This window comes from Phyllostomus hastatus, unplaced genomic scaffold, assembly GCF_019186645.2.
Source record: "Phyllostomus hastatus isolate PE091 unplaced genomic scaffold, TTU_PhHast_1.1 phas_scaffold_21, whole genome shotgun sequence".
Taxonomy (NCBI): domain Eukaryota; kingdom Metazoa; phylum Chordata; class Mammalia; order Chiroptera; family Phyllostomidae; genus Phyllostomus; species Phyllostomus hastatus.
In genome coordinates, this window is record NW_025334017.1 from 31090464 (window position 1) to 31113778 (window position 23315).

Genomic DNA, 23315 nt, shown 5'->3' on the forward strand with positions numbered 1-23315 from the left:
TACCAGCACCAGGATGGGCTGTATCAACTCCCCTCATTTGTGGTGTATGAGTTACATAGGAGTTAATAATCTAAACACTAAGTCTAGGTATTTGATCTGAGAGAGCCAGTAAAAGATTACCAAAAAATTACCTAAAATTCTTTGAGATATTAAGCCCTTTACTTGCTATTTAAGAGTTTAATAAGTAGTTTAGACATGTATGTCTATATACCTTTTTTTTTTGGCCAGGGACAGTGTATGAGGTGTATAAAACTGCACTGTCTATTCTGGGAAAGGCTAGGAGTTGAGTGACTAAAGCATAGGGCTAGTATTGTGGTCCAGGGAAGACATGGTATATGCAAAATAGACACATTCAAATACAACTGTTTTGTGTAAAGAAAAGTGAACTAAACATTTGTAGGTAGCTCAAAAAGGAAAGCATTTCTTAAATATATCCTTGCTTGTATTCTGGAAAACTTATTTTGTAAATGCAATTAAACTAGAATTCAAAAGCATTTTCTGGTGGTATTAAGATAACATATTTCCCATAGCAGCAATTCATCATTACCTTTGTAGTTAACCTTGAAGCCAACGGATCCGACACTTTCGTCTGTTTGAAGGTGCAGCCACATTTGGCTACTCATGCTCACTATCAAGTCTGGCACAAAGCTTCCAGTCAGCCTAAAAAGAGATGGTTGAAGAAGAGTGAAATGGATTATTAAAACACTCTCTGTAGGCAAATTATGAGAAAGATATGTTTCTCAATACACTCTTGGCTAGAAAAAAAGCAACTGTCAGATAAATTTACGAGACTATGCACTGATATAACAGAGCAAACACAATTTAATGATCAGGTTTATTATAAATAAGTACCATTTAACGTGTTTAACTAGCTTAGCTCTTTCATACTCCTGAGGCAACACATTAAATTTTAGATCATCAGAGAATTGTATACTTCTTTTTGAGCTGAAAAGAAAAGAAGGATCTATAAAAATCTTTAAGCTTAAAAAAATAGCACTAGGGATGTACTACATTTTAATCTTGCAAGTTTCACAGAACTCTTGTTCTAAAGAATATTGTAAAAAATATTTAAGCACTGTGAAAAACAATAAAATGTTAATTAATGTAATATAATCCTTTGTAATACCAATGTTAGGCTAGCTATGTCATGTATGTTTTACTGCAAATATTTTTTTTATTTTAAAAACCATGCTGCTAATTTCACATAGCATCACTAAATCTATGCATTAATAATCTTACTCAGTAATGCTCACTTTTATAACCCAAACAAGGGACATTACTTCATGTTTCCTCTGTCACTAAAAATGCTGTAGTCACATACTTGAAACAAAGCCAAAGGTCATATAAAGGAGGTCAGCAAATAAGTAAACAAGATCTTGGGGGAAAATGGCTATCAAGATTAGAAAGAGAAACAAATGGATTCCCTGATGAGTAAAATACTCATATAGCTAGGGAATTCTAAATTATATTTTAAAAATACATATGTTTAAAACAAGAGATTACCCTGACAAGCTTTATTACTGTAACCACGAGGAGAGCTGAATTGAAAAACTACATTACAACTTGTCAGCCCTTTCCCATCCGCGCAGCGGAGGGCGGCTGTCACGGGGCAGCGCCCCTCCCTGGTGGTCTGGAGGAAGGGCTCCCTCGGCTGCTGACAGCACAAAAATGTGTGGTCTGAGCAGCTCGGTCCGTGGGCATTGGGTTTCTAGGAATTGGTTTTGCTGCTCTGTCATTTCGTACCTGCCCCTCCTTTCCCTGCTGCCTGCCACCCAGATCGTTCTTCCTACGCCCTCTTTGTGTGGTAACTTCCTGTGTGTCCGTTTTCTTCGTGAAGCCCACCAGCCAAGTGTCCAGAAGGCCAGGAGGTATGCGGGAAGGGAGTAGTCCAAGCAACGTTAGCAGCAAGCGGTGCATGAGTGGATGTTGCTGGCGGTGGGGAAATAAAGTTTAAAATGTATGTATCAGGCTGTATACAGAGATGGCGATTAGTCTGAGTGGTAAATAACACTCCTTTAAGCCTGATTTTACGGAATTGTCATTCAAGCAAGCACCTGACCAACTTTCTAGAAGGAGAAGGATCCTGGAGGTGATGCCAGCTGACGTGAACGGTTTGCATCCACTGGTTTAACTTTAGTGGATGATGATAGTATTGAGGTTGTTACTGTTTCACCCCCAATTCTCATGGAGACAAAACTGGAAGAAATTGTAAACATAAATTCTACTGGTGACTCTACAGCCACGCCCATTCCCATGGAACCTGCCCTAGTGTAACCACCCTAGCCACCTTGCAGTGAATACCACAATTATTAAAGCAGATTCTAATACCACAGTGAAACCAGCATTTCCAAGTGACCTTCAAAAACTTGATGCTAAGACTTTTGTGACTATATCTGCCCATCAGACTATTTTAAACAAAGTTTCATAGACATCTGATCTTAAACTTGGCAATCAGACCCTTAAACCAGATGGACAGAAGTTAATTTTAATAACTTTTGGCAAGTCTGGTTCACCAATTGTTTTAGCACTGCCCCATAGCCAACCACCCCAGGCTCAGAAAGTTACAACTCAGGCCCAGGGAGCAGATGCTAAGTTAGACCAGGGCAGCAAACTAAAACACTAATTACCACTAGAGAGAGGCCATAGGTGCGACCCTCAGTGGTGTCTCAGCACTGACCCCAGGAAATCAACTGACTAACACTACAACCAGCCCTCTGTGTTACAGACCCAACAGTTAAAAACAGTACAAGAAAAAAAAAGGGGGTGGGGGCTTATGAATTAAAATGTTTGTTAAACATCAAGTTGATTGGTAGTTGTGTTTGTAGGGTGATTCATTACTTAGTTGTTAGTAAATTCCTTTGAATATTGTGTTTGGTGATTTGTGTGAGTGAGTGTGTGTGTATGTGTGTGTGTAAAGTTTGATGTGTCTAATCCTTTGAATATTTTTGCTAGAGAAGTTAGGGCAAACTTAATTTTGGTTAAATTCCAGATGAGTGTATTCATATCTTTTTACTCATTTTTTATTATTGTTCTAGTACAGTTGTCTCCATTATCTCTCCTCCACTCCACCCACCCACTCATCCCTGCCTCCCACCCTTTTTACTTATTTTTAAATGCATTTTATTCTTAGTAATAGTTTGATTACAAGGATGTTCTGCTGGTATAAAGATGCCAGACTTACTGATGGGCTGTCAAAAAATCTCCCAGACATAATTTTTTCAGTTAACAGATGGCCGAAGTCCAGGAAAACCTGCTGCTCTGAGAAACCCTTGGAGCTAAAAATAGTACATAGTAGCCAGTGTACGCTTCCTTTGGAGTTCACTGTCCATTGCCATCACTCACCTTTGCATTTTAGAAAAGGCAGGGCCATGTTTGTGATGGAAGGTAGTGTACAGGCTTTCAAGGTGGACCAACTAGATTTCAGTGGCCTGTCTTCTACTCTACCATCTGTAGAACTTTGGATAGGTTACTTATCATCTCTGAGTTTTTGACTTTAGCTGGAACATGGCTATTTGATCATGATGAAATACATAGTAATAGCAAGTACTTGATGTAATTCTCAAGACTTTGAGGATCCTTCAAAATGGTAGCTATCATTAGTGTGAACAGGACCTTAACATAGAAGGTTAACAGAACATCTATTAAATAGTTTCCCAGTTTTCATGCCCAAATAGTCCTTTTCTGGTCACTACTCTTAGAAATACAATGATCCACTTAAGATGAGGGAACATAAATACATTTCCTGTTTGAAAGAGTCACATTTTTTAAAAAAGGAGGAGGCATGAGGTAGAGAACTAAAGCAGTGGTATCAGGAGATAAGGAGGCTCAGGAATGATCCACTCTCAGCTGACATCAGAAATAATGTTTGGTTATTATGTGGGCAAAGTATTAGAAACTTCTTTTTCATGGGCTTTTCATTTAAGAACTTGGTAAGATTTCTCAGACCTTGTAACTTGTCCATGTCCCTTCTGCCACTGCTAACCATTCAGTGTTCTTTCCTTTTTTATTCATTATCATCTCAGTTATCTGTGACTTCCTTTCACTTCTTTTGATGAGGGTATCTTGAATGACATATCCTATCACCACCAAGCATCCTGTCCTCGGGTTGTTTTTTAAACCAGTTTTGAACCTTGTTTTTTTCTAATTTTTAAAGATTTATTTATTTATTTATTTTTTAGAGAGGGAAGGGAGGGGGGAGAGAGAGAGAGAGAGAGAGAGAGAGAGAGAGAGATCAATGTGTGGTTGCTGGGGGTCATGGCCTGCAACTCAGGCATGTACCCTGACTGGGAATCGAACCTGCGACACTTTGGCTCACAGTCCGAGCTCAATCCACTGAGCTACGTCAGCCAGGGCTGAACCTTGTTTTTTATTGGTTTACCAGAGTATATCCGGCCTTGGGGATATGGGTCATAACCATGTCACAAGAAGCCAATAATATAAATCAGAATGTACTACTTTCATTTACAACACCAATGTAGACACACGGTTTTCATGACCGATTTATTTGTATCCATTAGTTTTCTGCGTAATCACCTAAGTGCTGACAACAAAAACAAACACTGGGACCAAAAAAAATAATAATTTTACATAAAGTTTTCCTCCGTAATAAAAAGGATTCTCTGAGAGCATCTCTTGGATGGAGGCTATACTATGATAGACCAGAAGAGGGCAGCATGGAGGAACACATCCTTGAAGTGACCATGGCTGCAAAATGCCAGGCGCCAGAAACTGTAAAATATCATCAGTGGACTGCATGAGCAATATAACTACAGCACCAGTGTCCAATGTTACAGGATTTATGTGAATCTGTCACAAAGAAACCCAGTTAAATATCATGATTTAATTATGGGATTATACATGATTTGGGAAAATTGTGGTTGTTATGATATAAAGACCTTATAAGATACTATAAAATTTTAGATTATAGTTATTTCTTACTCACAAAGCAAGTTTCAAATTATTATAATATAAAAGATGCACAGGTAATTCTCCTTTGTAATATATGTATGTATCTGTGTGTATATGTCTACATACTACCATTTATTTGAAAACACCTTGCAATTAAATGTTGTGGCATGTAAACTTTTAATTTCCAAATCGGTTAGTTAATACATTCTAGTCTTTTGGGCTACAGTAGAAAAACAAGTTTATGGGCAAGAGTAAGAACTCAAGTCAGAGATGACAGAAAATAAAATAAGCCCATTATGAAATGGGCATGAAAGCTTGAAACTATAGCATGTGTATTAGATCCATTATATCAAATATGCCAACAGTCCATCTCACAGAAGATATTAAAGAGGTGTACAAGTCGAAATTCAGTTATTTGTCTTTATTATATCCTCTTGTATCCATTCTGTCAGAAATGTTACCAGACAAAGCCTCCAGCGTGGTAACTTTGTCAGTTCATGAACAACTACTGCATATATTCTAAACCGTTTCCTCGCTAATTTGTTTTCCTGCTGGTCACGATTCTACCTAGTTCACTACTCATTTGTGGTGTACAAGTAAGTGTAAACCTAAACTAATAATAAATAAAATAATAATTTTCCTATGCTAGAAAGACAAACATCCCCTTTTGTTTAGCATTCCCTTTAGAAAACTTGACGTTATAAATGGTATCTGTTACTTTCGAATGGTTGGAATCTTTTAAGCTAAATGAGCCCCTTGCCAATTCTGCATGCCATGAATACTTTTCTTGGAAGCCTTGGGACCCTCTCTTTGAAATGTGACCCTGAAAGAGGATGTCACCCCGTCTCCCTGTTTCTGTGGAAATTTAAGTTCAGCCACAGAGCTGTGGTGTAACACCCTGTTTGTCATAAAAATAGAACTTGTATTTCTTCTTTGGATAAGAATGATAAATGTGTATGTAATGGAGAGACTGTATCTGCTTGACTATACAAAAAATTGAGGTTTATTTCTCTTAGCAATCTCCTGAACAGATAACCTGGGATGCATATCACTGTCAGGTTTAATGCTTATTTAATATTTAAACTGCTCCATTATTTTCTATGCTTGGTGGAGAAGGTTCACTGGGATGGCAGGCAATTTAAGTTTGAATGGTATTTCCCCAACAGTGTGATGATGAGGGTGAGAGGCAAATGGCATTTCTAATGATGTGGACCAGTGGGAGTTCGTATGGCCGCAAAAAGTCACATAGAGGCCCTGGGTTAAACAAAGTCTCTCTTCTAGTGCTCTGCCCTTTTGGAATACTAGCCAGATGAATTCCCCTCTCCAAAGTCAAGATTTTACTGTTGAGTAAGCATGGGTAAACTGGGCTCTCAAATGCCATCAGGATCATAACTGCTTTTGATAAAGAAAAACTATGGGAAGCCAGGAATGTTGCTGGCAGTTCTCTCTCTTAAACAGCTAAACTCCTCTGTCACATTTGGAATGCATGTAAGAATCCTGCCTTTTAGAATGTTTGAGGGTTTTAGGAGGACACTGTTCTAAGTAAACAATTACTGGTATTGATTGCATGGGCATCATCCTAAGAAGAAAGTTAAAAATGACTTGGATAGCCAGTGGGGAAGAGAAGAATGGAAGAGGGAATGTGAGAATTAAAAGTACTCTCTCTTTCACAGCAATCTTTTCTTCTTTTCTTTGCTATTTATACTCCCTCTGTTCCCCCTACACCTCTTTATCCTTTCTAGCCTCGAATACATCCTGGGAAGAGAAAAGTGGTGATTTGTGAGATATATGGTCCCATTTGTTAGTGGATTTCTCTTCAAAGAAGGACGAGGACACAACTCCTTTAGCTGATAATGAATTACCTGTCTTGTGTGCCTCATATCCTAGCCCTGAGCGCACACTCTGTCACAGTGTGGATGCTGTCTCCATACATCTTGTATCTGGGAAAGCAGAGATTATAAACGGATAAGTTTAGGGAGTAGCTGAGAAACTTGTGGAAAAGGGTGATCCCAATATGAAGGCAACGCTATGCAAATCAATTTCCCTAGGTAGTTGGAAAAAGGCAAAACTTTAACAAAGTTTTATGTTAATGAATATACCAACATGAGAAAAAAAAACAAGCTGTGTAAGTGCACGTTTTTCTTGTTAACCTGTGAGAAAGACGAGCTTCCGTATTTGATCACTAGTGACGCCGATGCCGTTGAGAATCTGCCCAGCATGGCTGCTCACTGATACCATTCACGTGAAAGCTTTCCCTGGTTCCTGGAAGTCTGCAGACCTCCCTCACAGTGTTTTTAATTCAGACCCCCACGCTTGCACATGTGCACAGGCTATTGTGTGAAACTCCCTAAGCAGCAGGCTGTGCTCACTTGATGTCACAAGCCTACTGGGGACCAGAAGATGACCCAGCACATCAAGGAGTAGCTGACTCTTCACCACCCTGCACAACGGGAGAACTCAGGGCTTGGGAGACCACTGGAAGAGACCGCCCAGAGCCTTTCCTCTAAAGGTGAGCTGGGACAAACTACAGTGTTATATACTCCAAAGGAGGTGACTGACCCATTATTTTCCACCAGCAGATTTGCTGAGAGATTCTCAAAATTTAGATGCATGGATCCAGGGGCAGATCAAAATCACCCTCTGGTCCTATCCACCTTTACCTTGGCTCTCTTGCTGATTAGCCAAACTTAAATTAAAAAAAAAAAAAGATGGTAGAATAGCAAGGTCAAACAGTTACCCAAATCTTAGCAGCATTTACTCAGTTTTGAGACAACCTAAAAAAATATGAAGCCCTGGCTGGCGTAGCTCAGTGGATTGAGCGCGGGCTGCGAACCAAAGTGCCGCAGGTTCGATTCCCAGTCAGGGTACATGCCTGGGTTTCAGGCCATGACCCCCAGCAACAGCACATTGATGTTTCTCTCTCTCTCCCTCCCTTCCCTCTCTAAAAAAATAAATAAAATCTTTTAAAAATATGAAGAAAAAGAAGTTAAAAACAGGTGTGTTTACTGTTCAGTTAAAAATTATTTGCTAAAGGAAATAACCTACATTCTGACCAATCTAGAAAAGAAGCAGAAGAAGAAGCTGGAACATTGGAAAAGGAACTGGAGAGACGAGATTACAGATGATGCAGACATTACAGAAACAGGAGATCAGGAAAGGGCGTGATTAACCAATGGTTTACAACTGACTGAGAGAATCTCAGAGGTAGAAACTGGTGAAGAAGATGTTTCAATAACTTTCTCTCCAGTTAACATTTTCTTGCCCTTACTGGTAGATACTGGTGCAACTTATTCTGAAATTTGCCTGGAAATTCCTCGCTTTCCCTTTGATTGGTTGTTGGTATTTTGAATAAGCTTTATACTTGTGTGTGTTTTTTTTTTGTCCCATGGTTCCCAGGTGAAGCCTGTGAATGAGAAACATGTTTTCTCATTGCCTCTTGCTTCCCATGTAAGCCTATAGTGGAAAGACCTCCTGTGCCACTTGACTATCATATTATATACTCCACATGGAGGGTCTGGGGGAGGGGTGGTGCCCTGGGGAAAAAGCATCTGATTTGCTTACTGAAAGAAAATGGATCCAGCAGAGAGTGGCAGCCTCACATGGCGCTGGACAAGCAGCCTTGAGCAGAAACAAATTAATGCATCACTTTTGGGCCTTGTAATATGCAACATTGGTTTAATCTGAGATGTAGAACCAATAGAAATGGCTTGTTTCTCAAAAGCATAAGCCATGGCCACCTGTCAAACAATGCCCTCTGTTGAGAGCTCAATCAGAAGAAATAAATGCAGTTGTGAAAAGAATGAGAAAAAGGAGGAGCAGGGGTCTTTTAAAGATTTTATTTATTTATTTTTAGAGAGGGAAGGGAGGGAGAAAGAGAGAAAGAGAGAGAAACATCAATGTGTTATTGCTGGGGGCCATGGCCTGCAACCCAGACATGAGCCCTGACTGGGAATCGAACCTGTGATACTTTGGTTTGCAGCCTGTGCTCAATCCACTGACCTATGCCAGCCAGGGCTTAGGAGGAGCAGTTTTAAAAGAGCACCCATCCAGTAATACCTGTGCTGCTAAATATTCAGTAAAGGAGGAAGGTAAATTTGGTAAGGAAGGCTGACCTTTACGCAAGATCTTGAAGAAGAAAATAAATTCATTGTTCCATTAACACCTGTAGCTCCTAACATTGGACCATTATAAATTTGATACCATCTTCTTCAAAGGTTTTCTGAAATTTACCTGTGCTCTGCTTTTTTTGGAGGAGAAGATGGGGGGAATGCTGTTCCTGTAATGGACAAGTCTAAGTTTTCCTTTGCTTTTACTTATAAAGAGTCCCATATTTGTGGCAAAGTTTTTCTCAAGAGTTCCAGTACTCTCCTATACTTCTCTAGTCATTTACAAAAATACAGCTTAGCAAAAGCTATCTCATCAGAAGGATCTGTAAGTATTCATTATATAGATGGTTTGCTGGTGGAGTCAGACACTAAGGAGCGAAGCAAACCTGACGCCTTGTCCTTGTTACAATCCACCCTTCATGGAGCATAATGCATCACTAGATAAGCAGAGTTATTACTGAAGCGAGGTGAAATATTTAGAGCACTTGTTGTTCTTGAGGCCCCCAAAGAGTTGTCCCAATTTGCAGATGAAATTCCTATTACCAACAACAACAACAACAACAACAACAACAACAACAACAAACTGAGGCAATTCTAGTGACTAGTAAGATATTGTATTCCAGCTTTTGCAGTGTGAGAAAAACTTCTGATGGAGCAACTGCGTAATAACTTCTCAGATATTTGGATCAAGCCTGTGCATTCTGAAGAGGCTTGTGACCAAAACTTGCTATGGTCTTGGTTTGGGGGATTCCAAATTTTGTAAAGCATTTCTGCTTGTTTGGTCATGAAAATACAGGTGCTATTTTTGGAATTTTAAATTCCAAAGTTGGTTTCAGACCACACATCGATAATGTATTCCACAGATCTTCTGGGGGCCACAACACTGCGGATGCTGTGACAGCAGCAGACTGCCTATAAAAAGACTGAAACCCTCACCTTTAGTTACCAAACTTATTAGCATGCCAACGTATTGCAACAGCTATCTTACAAGGACATAAAATCCAGACTATGCGAGTATGCCATCAGACTAGCTATGAACAGACATTAGTATTCAATCCCAACAGTGTGCTTGGGAGATTCAATCTCCTACATCTTGTTAGTCTTTTACGAGATCCTCATCAAACAGATGATCATGCTGTACAACAGGAAGAGAATTAGATGGTAGGCTCTGGCCCGATTCATCTAGTATTCTTGTTCAGAACGCCGATTTAATGTTTGCTGATGGATCATGGACTCAGGATGAAAGTGGCCAACTTAAAGCTTTGCATGCTATAGTGACTTCTTCTGAAGCTTTGAAAGTGTATATTATTCCTAGAACTAAACTGGCAAAACAGCCTAGTCAATAGTAGTAACAAGAATTGCAATTCTTGCAAAGATTGGATAGCAGCCTAGTCCATAGCAGTAAGAAGAGAATTGCGACATGGATGTGTGATATGTTTGATGTCTGTCATGAGCAGAGGAAACTTGGGAAAATACAGCATTCTTTACTTTGAGAAGAAATAAAATATCTCACAGAACACTGACAGCTGATTTGGGAGAGGCTGTACATCTGCCTGCTCAGACCCGCACTCCATTGTGGAGCTCCCAGGGAAACATCCAAAGGCAATGATTTTGCTGATGGAGCTGTAAAAGCCGCTGTTCAACGTGGCAGACTTCAAACTCAGAAGCCTCACATTTAATATGACAAGCAATTTTTGTTATTTTCCACGAATGCACTTTGCAGAAGAAAACTGAAAGGGAGGCTAAAATAAACTTTACTAAATTATGGGGATAATCCAACAAAATCATTGCTATGCTGTGATCCTTATTTCTCAGTTAATAATGTTGTGTCATCAACATAATCATCTAAGTAAAAGAGAGATTTTAAAGGCACTAGACTCCAACTATGTGCATCTAAAGATGAAGCTCTCCAAAACACATTAAAGACATGAGCAATGTGTCAACAGAATTCTTTACAGGACACTCCCTACGTATAAGCAGGCAGTCTTCCCCAACCAACTTCACTGGAAATTGGTGGCTTTGGATTTTATTGAATTAGTGCCTGTGGGTTGTAAGAGATTTTTGTCCAGTTATGGTGCATAGGATATGAGGGTGGTCTGAAGTCTTTCCCTCTTCAGAGGCCAATGCTAGGTTGTGGTAAGGTGATGCCTCTCTTAATTCACATATTTTCTATTTTGAGGATACTAGAGCATAATGAATCAGAGAGAGGAAGTTGTCTTATTTCCACTGTCATCTAGTAATTATGCAAATGTTTGGCAATTTCCATAAGTTGAATCAAAATCATTTGCTAAGATTTAGCAATATACTAGATTAAAATAGCCTATAACTTTATGGCGAACCTTGTTAAAAATGAGAATATCTCCTGGAAGCATTGTATATTTCCCTTTGAACTTATATTTGGTAGGCTAACCCATGTGGCTGTCAAAGGGAAAGAAACCCCAGGGGCTCCCACAAAGGACTTGAGGCCTAAATTTTCTAGAACAACTGATAATGGCACTGAGCTCAACTCAAAAAGATATTCTAACAAACTTATAATTCTCATTGACTGCCTTACTGTCCTATTCACAGTAGTGGTTTTTTTATTTACTTAATCAAATTTGACTAGAAAACTAACATTTATAACACTACATTTTTCTTTCTGTACTCCCAGTAATATTTCCCATGATCCATTTCTAAACAGTTCTAAACTGTACTTCTAACAGTCAAGAGCACCTTAACATTCCCCTCAGCTTTACACGAGCTTAAATTATGAGGGGTTTCTTCCAGACTATAGACTCCTCTCTTACCTTTTCTTAGAACATTACTTTAGAAACCTTGCAATTATAAATCTTGTCTCGGTCCTTTGAACTGTAACATTTCTACAACCCAGGAATGTCTTTCTCAAGGACCTGGGAGCTATCCCTTTGAAGTACAGTGATCAAAAGAGATGGCACTCCTGATTCTGTCTCTGTGGGAGTGTAGGAACCCAGCGTTCACAGGCCACTATTAGAAAGCACAAATGGCCTGTTCACACTGATTATTCTTCTACCTACAATTCTCTGGTACTTCTTCACTAGCTCACCCCAGCATTTAAAAACCATCCTGGCCATTGACTCAGCAGATTTCAGTTCCACTTCTCTTTCCTTTTGCAAAGGTCTAGACTCTTTTTCCAACAGTTGGGCCCTATTGCAATAGTCCTGACTCCTGCTGCACCTGTCTTAAATACAGTCTTCCCTGACAGTTTACTGGCCTGCCAGGATTTTCCTCTTACACAGTATTGACACGGTCTGTGCTTGTAAATTCAGCGATCCAAATATTGGCAGAGTAAATGCGAAACCATCTTCTTACTATTTTTTAATATCAAAGTAAAGTAACCGATAATGCATCCAGATACTGAATCTCCAAATATGACACAAAGAAGTAGTTTTGATAGTTGGTTTGATTGGAAGGATGGTACAGGATGAAATGCATCTAATGAGGAGGCAGACAGAAATCTACCATTTACAGATCAAGACTGCAGAAGATGGGTCTAATGTTATTTGACTGACTTTGAGATACCAGTTCTCTACAGTCCAAGTATAGATAAATAAGTAAAAGTGGATATCTATTATTCATGGAGCTTTAATTGACTGTTATAATGATTGATTTACTCACATAAAAAAATGGCCTGTAGGCTGGGTTTTTCCTCAAGACTTACAACAATTAGAGTCCTGTAAATTAAACACTGGAGGTTCCATATGTACCTTTAAATAGTGCCTCATAATAATGCTGGATAATGGTTCTGGGTATCTTTGTGTTTCCTGTCTGGGAAAAACTACTTGGAAAGATGTAATAATTATGGAAAGGACTAGGTTATCTCATTAATACAATGTTTCTTATGTTATTGATGTAAATTTATCCTAAGAAAATTATTGCATTATTAAAAAAACTCTTCAAATAGTTTTAACATGTTTTAGTACATCTTTTCAAATCTATTATCTATAAACTTAAAAAAAACTTTTTAAATATACTTATTAACAGGCAGAGTAACCTCAGTGTTCAAAATGCACCCTAATCTTTCTAGTTAGTCCTTTAACACTAGAATAAAAGCATAAAAGCCCTAAATAAGTGAACTCAGAAATACCCATCAAGCTGTTGGGAACCGCCCAGACTGGTATCAGAGGCTGAAACTCCCGCCTAGCTAAGGCTAAGGGAACGCCCTTGGAACTGTGAGCCAGCAAGGAGACAAAAGCTTATCTCCCTGGCAGGAATGCTGCTTCTGCTGCTTTATTCATGACTGAACCCCAAAAAGCTTGGTCGGTTAGCCAAAGACGGGTAAGATTCCCCACGGGGGGAACGACCTAAGCCAGGCACGATCACTTTGGGAGGCCCCCCCCAAAAGAAGGACTTGGGGGGCTGCAGCAAAAGGGGGTGATGGACCCTCGCTCCTCGGCTTTGACATAGCCTGAGTTCTCATCGTCTGGGAGAAAATCTCCTTATCTCTTGGTTACCTAGTTCCCTTGCTCCACCTAAGCCTAAAACAATGACAGGGTGGTACAGCTCGGTACTGAGAAGTGCGGATTTCCCTGGGTGATCAGGCCTAAGAAAGAACATGTAAATTACTGTGAAACCTCCTTTGTTTAGAATGCTCTCAGTTGAATGAGAAGGGTCTTAGGAGGAAGTTATTTTGTTCCTGTCTTACAGCTCTTTGACCCCCAACTCAATAGACCGGCAGAGTTCTTTGTTTTCTATACTTCCTTACTTCCCCTAATGAGTACTGTACTTTACCTGAATTATTATGCAAAATGAGCCTAATAAAAGCAGGTATGGACGGTAAATCAGCGCGCTCCCCACTAGGGGGTGTGGCCATTTTGTCCCTACTTCCCCACAGAAACTAGTTTGTCTCTGTGCATGTGGTGTTTTTTCTCGCGTGTTTATTGTCGAGCCATCCACAGCATTCCGTGGTCACTGCTGGCCGGTGACCCACGCGCAACATCAAGCACTCAAATACAATATGAAATAAAAAACAAGATCTATTAAATTTCTATTAGGTTCAATATCTGATTTTCTTTATAATCACTCTAGACATATGGGTGTATCCATTAGAAATAAGAACTGTAGGCCTATATTACAACATATATTTTGTATCACCCCAATATGTAATTTTTGACTTTTATGGAAACTCATTTAGCATTCTTTCTTCTAATGCAGTGTTTTCAAGGGTGATCTATATGTTCATTTTGGATACATGAAATCTACCAAACCTCGCAATTGTTGAAAAAATTACATTTAAAACAATCCCTGAAATTTCCCCAGTAGGATGACATAAGTAAGCGATATCACTTCACATGGTAGCATAGCTGTCATAAAGAAGAGAAATAATACACGTGGATGAGGGTGTGCGGGCAAAGGAACCCTGTGCTCCGTCTCAGGCACGTAAACTGGCATAGCCATTGTAAAACAACACGGTGGTCCCTCCAGGAATTAAAACTATGACAGCCATATGGTCCAGAAATCCCATTTCTGGGTACATGTTTAAAAACTTATTATCTCAAAGAGATACCTGTACTTTCATGGTCACTACAGCATTATTTACAACAGCCAAGGTACAAAAACAACCTAAGTGTCCTTCAACAATTGAGTGGATCAAAAAAAGGTGATTAAATGACCTTTTTTTTTGTATGTAATTTTCAGTCCTTTAATACCCTGGTACATCTACCGATCACATTAGCTCTATGGCTGCCAATTTCTAATTCAACATTGACAGCATAATAAATCTAAGCTATGGCATATAAAATCACAAGAGAATCTAGGATGAATTATAGATTATTTCTAGAAGGTATCTGCCCAGTGTAGTGCAATGTCTACCAGGCTCATCGTTCTGATGAGAATGCTGAGGCTTTTAAGGGGTGGGGAAAGTATAATACACAATTTCAGCACCACAGCCAAACAGGCAGACCATATAAAATGCTGACCCTCTCGTCCATCCTATCTCAGAAAGCCCAAAATGGAATCGCAGTAGGCTCAGAGACAGACAACGAAGTCATGGCTGGCAATGATGTCCCTGTTGTGGGGGGAGAAAGAGGTTGACCTTGAGGTCAAGTATGCACAAGGAAGGACAGCTAAGAAGAGTAGAGTTTGTCTTTTGTTTTGTTTTAGTTTTATTATTTTTTTTTCCTTGAAAGAAAATAACTAAAAGGGAATAATACTGGGGCCTATAATATACACATAAGGCAAATCCTTGGCTTTATTACAGGATGGAATTTGTAAAATTGGCAAATATAATGAAAAAAGATAAAATAAAAGAATAAACTAAAATAAGCTTACCTTCAATCAATTTGCACAGTAAGAAACACATACATGATAAGCACATTACACCTAGAAGATGTATATGTTGAAATGATTTTTTAAATATTTATATAAGTAGTTCTGAAACTTCTGATGTGCATAAGGATTACCTGGTCAGTCTATGAAAATGTAGATTTTGGGGTCCAAATCCCAGACATACTGATTCAATAAATCAGGTATAGGAGTCCAGAAATCTACATTTTAAATAGTTTCCCAGGTAATTTTTTTGCAAAAGAAAATGCACTTTGAGAAATATTGGCTTAAGCCTGAATTGGAAATCAAGACTCATGAAAGAAATACTGAGAGAAAGCATGCCCTAAGCTTTTGAAGCTCATAGAAAAGTAAATAATATACTTTCCCAGTAGCTTTTCTTTATGCCAACAGCCAAGGTAGATAAATGGAAGATAACCCAAGGACCCAGTGATTAATACGTTCCTAATATTTTCCTTTCTCTAAACCTAAGTTCATTCTTTCAGCTCACACTAAGAGCTACATTTGGTCTGTTCTAAGTATCTCAATTCTGAGATGACTGTTGGTCATTGCTGGTTCACTATTTCAAGTTTCATTGCTGAATACTTCAAGTTTCAAACTTCTGATAAACTCTCAACTTCAGATCTTAACAGCTAGGGAGAGTTGGCCACCAACAAGTGAGCAGCACTGACCAGTCTTTACAACCAGTATGAGTCCCTAGGATCAATTTTATACTTCTTTTTTTTTAAATTTCTCCAAGAGCAAGGCTATTTTCTAAAATAAGGCCCAATCAACCACTTTCCAATTTCACCCCAGGCCTCCATTTCTAACAGGCTCCTGTCTGTCAATGCATCCTAAGAAGCTGTGTTTGGATGAAGTACATTCTGTCCCATTGAAGATGGATTGCTTAATATATGATAGGTTGGTTAATCATAACTAAGGTTACTAAGCTTATTCTGTTGGTGGCAATGAGACAGCAATAAAAAAGTAATAAGGATAAAAGTTTGTAAAGACCTGATAGGCAAAGTCAAGAACGAAATATTGAAAACTTACACTTGGAGCACTGTCCTCGGGTCTCCAACTTCCCCCCCATCACCAATTGTCAAAGTGTCATAGCCAATCTCCAAGTCAAATTCTTCAAAATTTATCTGGATAACCTAGCAATGAACAAAAAAAAAAACATCTCAAATATATAGCATTGTGTAATGAACACAAAAAGAAAGCAATGACAGAAAAATATTTAAATTGTACATCAGACATTTCATTCTATGGCAGCAGATCATGTTAGACTGTGGCTCAAGTTCAATTATTATATTTATCAGACAAATTTCACTTGCTCCATTGTATCTTCTGTAATAGTTTTTCAATGAAGTGGCATGGCTTCTGTTTATAGAATATTCACATAAAGTATTTGAAGTATGATTAATGCAAATCTGCTTTGAGAGAGCTTTATAAAAAGCACATGTAGGTGGAGAGTGGTTTTCCATACATTTGCATATATTTTTATAACGCTAACATGAAGAAACACAGAGTATGCTATTTCCATTAAATAGTAGAGCTTAAAAATGCTACAGCTAAATTTGAATCTAGGTCACCAGTTTTGAAGGTATCGGGGCCTGAGTCCAAAACGGCAACATATGAAGATCCTGAACTCACCTCCTCCCACAGACACACCAAGTTTACAACTATGTATGCATCATCTCCCTCTGGAAGTCATCTGAAATCTAGATGAATGTCTAGAATGTCTAGAATGAATTTGCTGTTGTCCACAACAAAGAGTAAAGGACCATATCAGACAGAGGAAAGGAAGAAAGGAAGAGATACTCTCTCATAAAGAAGCCCACCCCTGCTGTGGCAACACACGATAGGGAGGGCCCTCAGCAGACAGGCGCCCCTCCCGAAGGAGCAAAGGTTTGGTGCCCCACACCTGGGACCCCAACCCCTGGGAGCTGCACCAGAGAGACAACCCACACAACAGCTGGCTTAGATAAGAAGCACAATACTTGGGAAAACACATTAAACCATGATAAATAATTAAGTATTATTATTAACTAAAACATACTCATGCATTCATATTGCTTATGCTCCCATGCAAATACCCATACTTAATTAAATTACAATTCTTAAATTAGAAACATAATATTAAGAATAATGTGACTAAAAATCAATACAGTAAGCAATTACATAAATGCTATCCTATATACAATCAATTCTTAAGCGAAAATGCATTTATAATAAAGTATTGTTTATCATGAGATAAAGAAAATGAATGCTTTAGGTTATCAAAATTAGTAGAAAATAAATAAAAGGCATTTCTTTAATAATTATCATAACTAATTTTATCTTTGGTAACATAATTTGTTTAAATTTTATTTATGTATGTATGTATTTATTTAATTTTTGTTCAGTTACAGTTGTCCCACTTTCCCCCATTGCTCTCCCCTGCCAGGCCCCCTCCCCATGCTGCTCCCACAGTCACATAGGAATAAGTGCTAAAAAAAGAGAGAGATATTTCATAACATGGTTTTTAAGAGCTATATAACAAAAATTTGTGATTATGACTCTTTTTTTTAAGATTTTATGTATTTATTTTTAGAGAGAGAAGGGAGGGAGATAGAGAGAGAGAGAGAAACATCAGTGTGCGGTTGCTGGGGGTCATGGCCTGCAACCCAGGCATGTACCCTGACTCGGAATCGAACCTGTGACACTTTGGTTCGCAGCCCGCACTCAATCCACTGAGCTATGCCAGCCAGGGTCGATTATGACTCTTTTTAAAAGTGATTTTACATTAGCATTGACTAAAGCAATTGTTCAGTCAAATTTAAATATAGAATATAGAAAACATTTAAATATACAATTTTCATGACTGCAATTAAAAAATTTGTTTCCCAGTTTTACCCTGAGTTAAATATAAACATTTTCAATTAATAATTCTCTGTCAATAGAGGTTTAGGTTGCTTCCCTTTTTCTGCTATTGTAATCAACATGGTTATGAGCCATATTGAACATTTTCTGGTTCAAACACAAGTATATCTTTATGTTATATACTTAGGAGTATGATTTCGGTATAATAAAGCAAAAATTCAAATTCATAATATTGTGCCATGTGTTTTTCCAAAACTATTTTACTAATTTAAATTTTTACAACATGTGTATATTAAAATTTCATTATTTCTACCAATCTAGAGTATGCAAATAAGTGATCTTCTTTGCATGTTCTTCATTAATGATTAAGCTGCATGTCTTTTCATGCGTTTGCCATTTACATTTCCTTTTCTGCAACACGACTATTTGTAGTTCAGCTAAATTTCTCTTGGACAGCTGTCTGCGTGCTCTATATTACAACAATTCTTTCTACCAGCGATTCCCCACCGTTTTCCATTACAGCACACATAGGAAAGCACAGGCACAATGAGGCGAGCAGTGAAAGTTGTTCCTCCCCCCAAGGCCCCGCCCTACTCTGCCCTGTCCCACAGAGAGCTAAGATCAATATTCCAGTCCTACCTGTAACTCATTCATAATGCACCATTCATAAAACACAACTGAGCCTGGCTCGCCTCTTGAGAAGATCAGCTTTATATAGTCTGGATACTAATCCATTACATGTTATATGTATGTTGCAATATCTTCAAGTTTATAGTCTGCTTTTTCACTTTTTGTGTTGTCTTTTGATAAGAAATTATTAATTTTACTGAAGTTGGACTTGATAATTTATTATAAGTAGCACTTCTGCACTGGCCTATGGTCCAAAGTCATAAAGACATTTTCTTTAAATCTTACTCTTTAAGAATTGACTTTTTTTATATAAAGTATAAGGTAGGTATGCATGGTGAGCAGAATTCTTAGATGACCCCCAAGATCACCCGTGACCATGGAGAAGGCTTGTATAATTACTTCCCCTGGAATGTAGGCAAAACTTATTAATATCGTGGGGTATCAATCCCATAATGAGTCATATTATACAGATAATATAAAGGATATTATAGATTTACAGATGTATTTCAGGTTTTTATTTAGTTGACTTAAGTTCATCAGAAGGGAGATTGTCTGGGGTGGGCCTGACCCAGTTCGGGGAAGTTCTTTAAAGAAGGTCTGGAGCTGAGAGACGAAATGAATTAGTTTGCCCTTGAAAGACGCACTGTGGCACTGTGAAGGGGTCCAGGTAGCAAGGAACAGTGGGTGGCCATTAGAAACTGAGAACCTCAGTCATACAACCTCAGTAACCAAATTGTTCTAAGAACCAGGGAGCTGGGTCTCACTGTCTCCAATGAGATCACAGCCCTGGCCAATACCTTGATTTTAGTGTAGTGAGACTCTCTCTAATAAGAGGATTCAGCGGACTTGTGCCTAAACCCTTCTCCCATGGAAACTGTGAAGTAAATTTATTCTGTTTCATGCTGCTGATTTGGGGTGATTTATTATACAACAATGAAAACTGGCACAGCACCACTTTCATTTTTTCTTTAATTCCAATATGAACAAGACATTGTCTCAGTACTTTCATTAGATAAACAGTATCCCTTTCCCCAGTGATCTGCATGGCAAGCTCTGACATACATCAAAATTCTATGTATCAGGGAGTTGGTTCTGGGGGCTCTAGACTCTACTCTCCGGATCAGGTTTTCCATCCCTAAACCAACACTAATTGGCTTAACTCTTATTTTTTATACATACACTGATTTTTTTCATTGTTATTATAAATAGTATATACTTTATACTGTCAACTGTTGGCATATAGAAATAAAATTTATTTTTGCATATTGATATAATTAGTCAAATTGATATGTTGACTTCAGCTTCTCTATTACTTAAAAATCTTTATAAAGTATCTGTATTTTCCTATACAATAAGCCTGTCTTTTGTAAATAACATAAATTGTAGCTTTTAAGCTTTATTCTGTATTCCTTTTATCTAAACTTCCTTGGACCTCCTGTATACATTTTATGGAATAGGTGATAGTTTACCTCATTAAAGTGTATCACATTTAAAAGGGAATGCTTCTAAAGGTTCACCACTAAGAATATTGTTAAGTTAGATAATAGTTTATGAGACTGAGGAGGTTTGCTTCTCTGGTTTTCCTTGCTGCCTTAGTATTAAAATTTAATATCATAAAATAAGTTGACAAGTGTACACTTTCTTTTCTATCATGAAAAGCCTCCATAACTTTGAGAATACTCTATTTTTTTGGAAGTTAAATAAAGCTATTCTGTAAAAACATCTTAGCCTCCTTTTGGGGAACAGTAGTTGACATTTTATTGCATGTTTATGTAATAGGTGTAGTCCTTTTGTTTTATATACTTATTTTTTCTTAAGTCAATTTAAGTTAAATTTTCTTTTTATTTTTCAAGCAAAGTAGAAGCAATGTATTTTATAGCAGAATTTTCTTCCAATGACTATATATTCTCTCCCACCCCATATTAAAAAAAGCAGCTTCCAAAATTTAGTGATTACAGTTAAAATTCAGAGAATCTGTCACACTTGCATTCTACATTGAAACATATCCCTTACAATAATTGATCTGAACTGTTTCATCCTGATTTTGGGAAGAAAGTTTTCACATCTCAGACTGTTAACACCTGGTTTGGAATTGAATAGAGGACAGCATATACTATAATTCAAATGTACAAGTGACTCCATATATATGTTTACTCAATGATAATTGAAATGCAGTCAATCCTGCCCTTTGTATCTTATTTCTATTACATTTAAGAGATCCTTTCCTACCTTGTGTTTTTGGTAAGAAGGTAATATTTAAGGACAATTGGACAGTTAAAGAACTTCGCTAAAATGAACTATAGCAATACTTATATTGGCAAAATAGCTCATTTTAAGACTCTTAATTCTGCAGTATAGTGTCACGGGGGTAAACCTCAGGCAAGACAGAACTGATTAATTGTTAACCATGGAAACCATACAAAAGGTTACTGAGGAGTAAGATCTGCTTCTCTGACTGGCTGGCATAGCTCAGTGGATTGAGCACAGGCTGTGAACCAAAGTGTCGCAGATATGATTCCCAGTCAGGGTACATGCCTGAGTTGCAGGCCATGACCCCTACCAACCGCACATTGATGTTTCTCTCTCTCTATCTCCCTCCCTTCCCTCTCTAATAAAAAATAATAAAATCTTAAAAAAATCTTCTTCTCTGTTGTAGAGAATTCCCTGGTTATTTGTCTATGCCTTTGCGCCGCTCACAATAAATCTCTAAGAAAAATAAAATCATTGAAACTGTGGTGCATCTAACTTAACTCCTTAATTCTTGGCATCTTTAAAGCCTGGGAGTACTCGAAAGCAGTGGGTAAATATGGAACATCTTTCCAGAATGTAAACTTTATGTTAATATCTAACATGAAAACAAAAGGCAAATTAATGCATGGTTTACACTAATTTTTAACAGATGAGATTTCCCACAAGCCCCTGCTGTCTTTTGTCTGGTGTCATCTGACTTTGAAAAGCTCTGTACCAGCACGTGGTTACTTTTGCCAGATAGTAAAAGCACCTATAGTTCTTAAAATGTCTATTTGAGCAGGTCACATATATCTTGACCAAGCTCTTCCCTAGGTGACACTACCTAGCTAGAAGGCAGTTGGGTAGATGTTATTTTAGTTTAATTGCATTGACGGTATTTACACCTCTTCATTTAAGGTCAAATTTTCCTAGAATGATTTCAATCCTGAAGAAGTTTCCAAACTCACTGTCGTATAGTTATTCCCTCTTTAGTCTATGTTGGGTCTGCACTTTTATCCTGTTTCTATTTCTAATATTATTAAATGTATGTCCTCAATATTTATTTACCACTTTTATTGTGGTAAATATATGTAAAAGAATGCTTATAATTATAACAATTTTTAGTGTGCAGTTCAGTGAGATTAATGACATTTACAATGTTGTACAACTGTAACTGCTGTCTGTAGCATGTGCCCTGACCAGGAATCGAACCAATGACCTTTTGCACAGTCTTGTGGATTTCCTTTGCTTTTTTGTGAACCAGCAATGCTCTGAAAATTTAAAAGAAAATTCAGTGTATTCTGAATACTTCATCTGTCATCCTATCAAAGGAAGAAATTTCATGATCTACTTTACCTCGTACCATTTCAAAATAGATACATGAGTGCATTGTGTTGAAAATTAAGGAACGTCTCCTTTTATGTGCCTTAACAAGCCTAATAGACTGCTAGATACAAAATATGTGTCTAATAAACGACTGATTGATTGCTAATTCATGCAAAACCCTTCATAGTCATTATTGTATAATCAAGTCCTAAAGAATTTGGACACCCATTTAATGGTAGATTTTATTTTGCCTGAATTGTAAGTGAGATTCATGCATGCATATATGCCACAATGAGAACTCTTCATTTTAAATTAAGTGATGGATTAATTACTAACTTATCCACATACTTTCCGATAAGCACTTAACCACTGAGCTGTCACTAAAATTTTAGGCACTTACAATTCTTGAACAGTTTCAGTGACACCCAATCACTGAGAAGCTAAGATAGTCTGAATTTGTAGAACACATTAATTTTAACTTGATTCACTGAGGCTTATTTTAAACATCACTACTCAAATAGTACTTTAAAAGTAAAATCTATGAGTTAAAAACATTTAAAAATCGTCTTTGCCTCAAATGGACAATAATTATCATAAAACTCAAAAATAGCACATTGAGTCACTCCCAAACGAGAAAAATAATTTAGTAGACTATATAAAGGTAATTTGGAAATATTAAAAAAGAAAAATTTGTGTAAGAATATAATAAGTAAAATCAGGAATATGATGTGAAATTTTCTTTTTATGGATATTCTTGTAATATGGAGTTGACGAATAGTCATTTTCCATTTTTTGACCTTTGTATAATGTGGAAATAAAATTCAAAGTTTAAAAAATGAACAAATGATCATCAATGTAATATGAATGCTTTCTGTACATGTTAATTTGGTGGTAGGGCTGAAATATTTAGTAGGGAAAGAGGAAGAATATGATGTTTATTAGTAGAGAAAAATGTCACATATTTTGTCTCTTTTA

At 37.6% G+C, this 23315-nt stretch overlaps 1 protein-coding gene across 3 annotated transcripts in view; it reads right to left on the reverse strand.

Moving 5' to 3' along the window:
- CSMD3 (CUB and Sushi multiple domains 3) overlaps positions 1-23315 on the reverse strand; it is an 891194-nt gene that overhangs the window by 421493 nt on the left and 446386 nt on the right. For all 3 annotated transcript variants that reach the window (XM_045861257.1, XM_045861256.1, XM_045861255.1), the window contains 2 exons: positions 16344-16447; positions 548-660 (listed from right to left, as the gene is read on the reverse strand). In XM_045861257.1, coding sequence (XP_045717213.1) covers positions 548-660; positions 16344-16447 — 217 coding nt within the window. The remainder of the gene's footprint in view (positions 1-547; positions 661-16343; positions 16448-23315) is intronic.